The sequence below is a fragment of the Olea europaea genome, unplaced genomic scaffold, assembly GCF_002742605.1.
Source record: "Olea europaea var. sylvestris unplaced genomic scaffold, O_europaea_v1 scaffold4409, whole genome shotgun sequence".
Classification (NCBI taxonomy): Eukaryota; Viridiplantae; Streptophyta; class Magnoliopsida; order Lamiales; family Oleaceae; genus Olea; species Olea europaea.
Genome location: NW_019262717.1, coordinates 31,760 through 35,141, shown reverse-complemented (window position 1 = coordinate 35,141; position 3,382 = coordinate 31,760). Strand labels below are relative to the sequence as shown.

General features: G+C 37.2%; 1 protein-coding gene across 1 annotated transcript in view; it reads right to left on the bottom strand.

Annotated features, from left to right (window-relative positions):
• Positions 1 to 2,474, bottom strand: part of LOC111387971 (calcium-dependent protein kinase 5-like) — a 3,918-nt gene extending 1,444 nt beyond the window's left edge. Inside the window, exons 1-5 of the mRNA XM_023012617.1 lie at positions 2,295 to 2,474; positions 1,386 to 2,152; positions 1,161 to 1,304; positions 927 to 1,079; positions 220 to 362 (exon numbers count right to left, since the gene is read on the bottom strand). Of these exons, the coding sequence (XP_022868385.1) occupies positions 220 to 362; positions 927 to 1,079; positions 1,161 to 1,304; positions 1,386 to 2,103 (1,158 nt within the window). The 5' untranslated portion in view covers positions 2,104 to 2,152; positions 2,295 to 2,474. The remainder of the gene's footprint in view (positions 1 to 219; positions 363 to 926; positions 1,080 to 1,160; positions 1,305 to 1,385; positions 2,153 to 2,294) is intronic.
• Between the last annotated feature and the right edge of the window lie 908 nt (positions 2,475 to 3,382).

Here is a 3,382-nt window from a genome sequence, read left to right as displayed (position 1 = left end):
CACAAGCAGTGGGTAGGCAGTTAGTGTAACAAACCAAGGATGCAAAAGCAGCAAACAAAATATAGAAACTGCTGCATATCTAGAAGCAATATGTAGATTCATGTGGTACCATGTTTGATTTTGTGGTTAGCCTGTCGCAAGACAAACTATACTTGGCTAAAGATGTTTTTATTTGACCTTAAACTCTCTATTGAGAAAATATTAGAAGGAAAACGTGACAAGTTCATGCTGGTGCTCATTACATACCCGCAAAGCCATCTTCTTCAACTTATTCATAGCAGAAAACTGTTTAAGACGAGAAAGTACAGCTGGATCCAGTGCTCTGTCAGGTGCAACACCATTTTCAGAAATCCAAGGATGACCTATTGAATTGCAACGTAGAAAGATATAACTACCTGATTGTTACCATGTAAATCATAGAAAACAGCATACAAAACAATTGACACACATAGCAATTTGAATGTGAACAACTTTGTATAATGACAAAGTTGATAATAGTTTGTGAATATTGATCGTGAACATTCTGTGTTTCAATCCCAATATTGAACACTCTACACCACAGTAATAGCCATTGGGCATAAATGTTTGCATAATTCACAATCACCAAAGCAGAGTTTTAAAAACAGGTCCTGCTGCTTGGAACGTTACTTGGCAATGTTCTCTTTAGAGCCATCAGAGATCCTAGATGGAGTCTTAGTCTCAATACAAAACTTAAGTCCTCTAAATCGCATGCTAGTCCCTGATCTTGAATACTAATCTGTGATGTTGCAAGGGGGCCCTTTGTTCATTAGTTCGAGAATATATAAGTAAATAACACTAATCATGCTATGTTCATTTAAATTTTTCAAGGACAATTGCGTAAATATTTATGATCCAAAATTCAGAGCCTCAAGTATCTACTCCAGCAAAAGGCAAAGTGAACATACATAATACTTCATGAGCAGTCAACCGCTCTGAAGGTCGCATGCATAACATCTTCCTAATAAGATCCTTTGCACTCTCTGATATTAATGGCCACGGGTCTGAATCGAAATCAATGTGTCCCATCAAAACAGCATCAAATATTCCTTGTTGTGTTTCTGAACAAATAAGCAGAAAACTTATCAATATATTTTACTAGGGAAATGAATATGCATAATCTTAATAGTAATCCAACTTACCAGCCCAAAAAGGCGGCACACCACTTAGCAATATATAAAGTATGACCCCTGCAGTCCACACGTCTGCTTCTGGTCCATAATGCTTCGAAAGCACTTCAGGTGCGACGTAATATGGGCTTCCAACCACATCCGTGAAAATCTGACCTGAAGCAGAAAGTCATATATCACCGATGAAGCAAATCTGCATAATAAGCTAAAAAATTTAAAGCTGAAATATATTTATGCCTGGCTTGAAGAAAACAGAGAGTCCAAAATCAATGGCTTTGAGAGAGAAATCATTGTCCTTGTTAACCAATAAGAAATTCTCAGGTTTAAGATCTCTATGCATAACCCCAAGCGAATGACAGGCCTCAACAACCCCTACAACAATCTTAGTCAATTCAGCTGCTTTTCTCTCACTGTAATGTCCCCTTTGAATAATGCGGTCAAACAATTCACCCCCAGCGCACAGCTCCATCACAATGTGAACATATAAAGGGTCCTCATATGCCCCTTTAATGGTGACAATATGCTTATGACCAGCCAAATGGTGCATTATCTGAATCTCCCTCCTAACATCATCTACATCTTCCTTAGAAATCAACTTCCTCTTCAATATAGATTTACAGGCGTATTCGATTCCCGTGGAAATTTCAGTGCACAAATAAGTAATGCCAAATTGGCCTTGCCCTAATTTACGGCCAAGCGTGTAAAGATCACGGATATTGGCAGTCCTGTGACCCAATACGAAATAAGGTTGATTTGTAGTGCCGCGATTCATGATCTTGGGACTCTGTTTTGGCTGATGGTCTTTGGAAAAATCTTGAGCCACGAGGAGCTGAGAGTTCGAGCTGTTTTCAGAAGAATTGGAGTGGTCGGATGATGGGTTGTTGCGCTTGTCTTCGGGCTGATTGTAGCCCTGAAATTGTTCGCTCCTGAAAGATCCACGGCATGTATTGCCCATCAAACAATCAAATTTCTTCTTCTCATCCAACTGCTTCTCACATCAAACACTGCAAATCAAGATTCAGATCACGAGGTTAACATCAAAAACTTGGAGTCAGAATCAAAAAAGAAGATAATGATACAAGAAATGATTATGAAAAACAAACATGCAATGATGAATCGTGAAAAGGAATAATAATTAATACATACAGAATATATGTGGAGATTTAGAGAAAATGGAATCTGGATCTAGAGTTAATTCGTAGAAAGTAGGGAAAAGGTAACCTACGAGACAGAGTCAAAGGTTATGATATTGTGTTGGAGCCTGTTAGAGGAAGATGATTGATGGATGGGTGGTAAGCTGTCTCAAACTCCACTTCCGTTCACCTTTCTTTTTGTATATTTGGATATTACAATAAATAGTATTATTTACATTAGATTTTCTTAAAATTTCTGGAAATTTAAAGTTGGGCTCCCCATCTTTTAAATAGCCTGAGGTTCTGGTCCTTGTAGGTCTCCAATAGATGGCAAAATACCTCCTTTGTGTCCAACATATTTAGCCCCTCATTGATCATCCTTTTTTTCAAAACTCGTTTTTAATCACATTCTCCTATAAAATAATTTTATACATAAATTCAAATTTTTTTGCCTATTTTTTAACATCTTATTCAAAAAATCACTATTTCAAAACACATTTCTCTTAAAAAGGGCTCAAATTGGTAAAATTGAATTCTTTAGTGATTTTGTGAGTTTTGCCTCCAAAGGTTATATTGCACGCCATTTAAATTGGATGTTAAATGATTTGATGGAGTTCACGACTTATTTTATATGTCTGAATGATGAGCCGATATAGCTTCTTTACAGCCTCTCATATGGGGGGAAGCATGGTGGATCAATAATAGGCCTTTCTAAAGGCATAGAAACTACATCTGAGGAAGATGCAGATATACAGATACAGAAGAGGAGCTCCACCTGGCGTGAAAGTCTCCTTTATGGTTCTCGGTATCATGTGAACTCTTTTTTAACATATTTAAGTAATTTGGGGACTTAGAACTTACTTTTTGGAGTATGCGGACCCAAAAACATATTACTGGAAAGATTAGGGAGCTCAATCCTAATTTTTCCAAACAAATGTTAATAATGTTGTAGTGCTTGTTGCCTGGAAAGATCGCATGGTTATCATTAAAGTGGACCAGCTTACCTATGTCTTTCCAAGAGTAAATTTAACCAATAATCACTGAACTTTACACTTGATTACTATTTGCTCACTCATCTTTCACAGATTACTGAATGCTCAC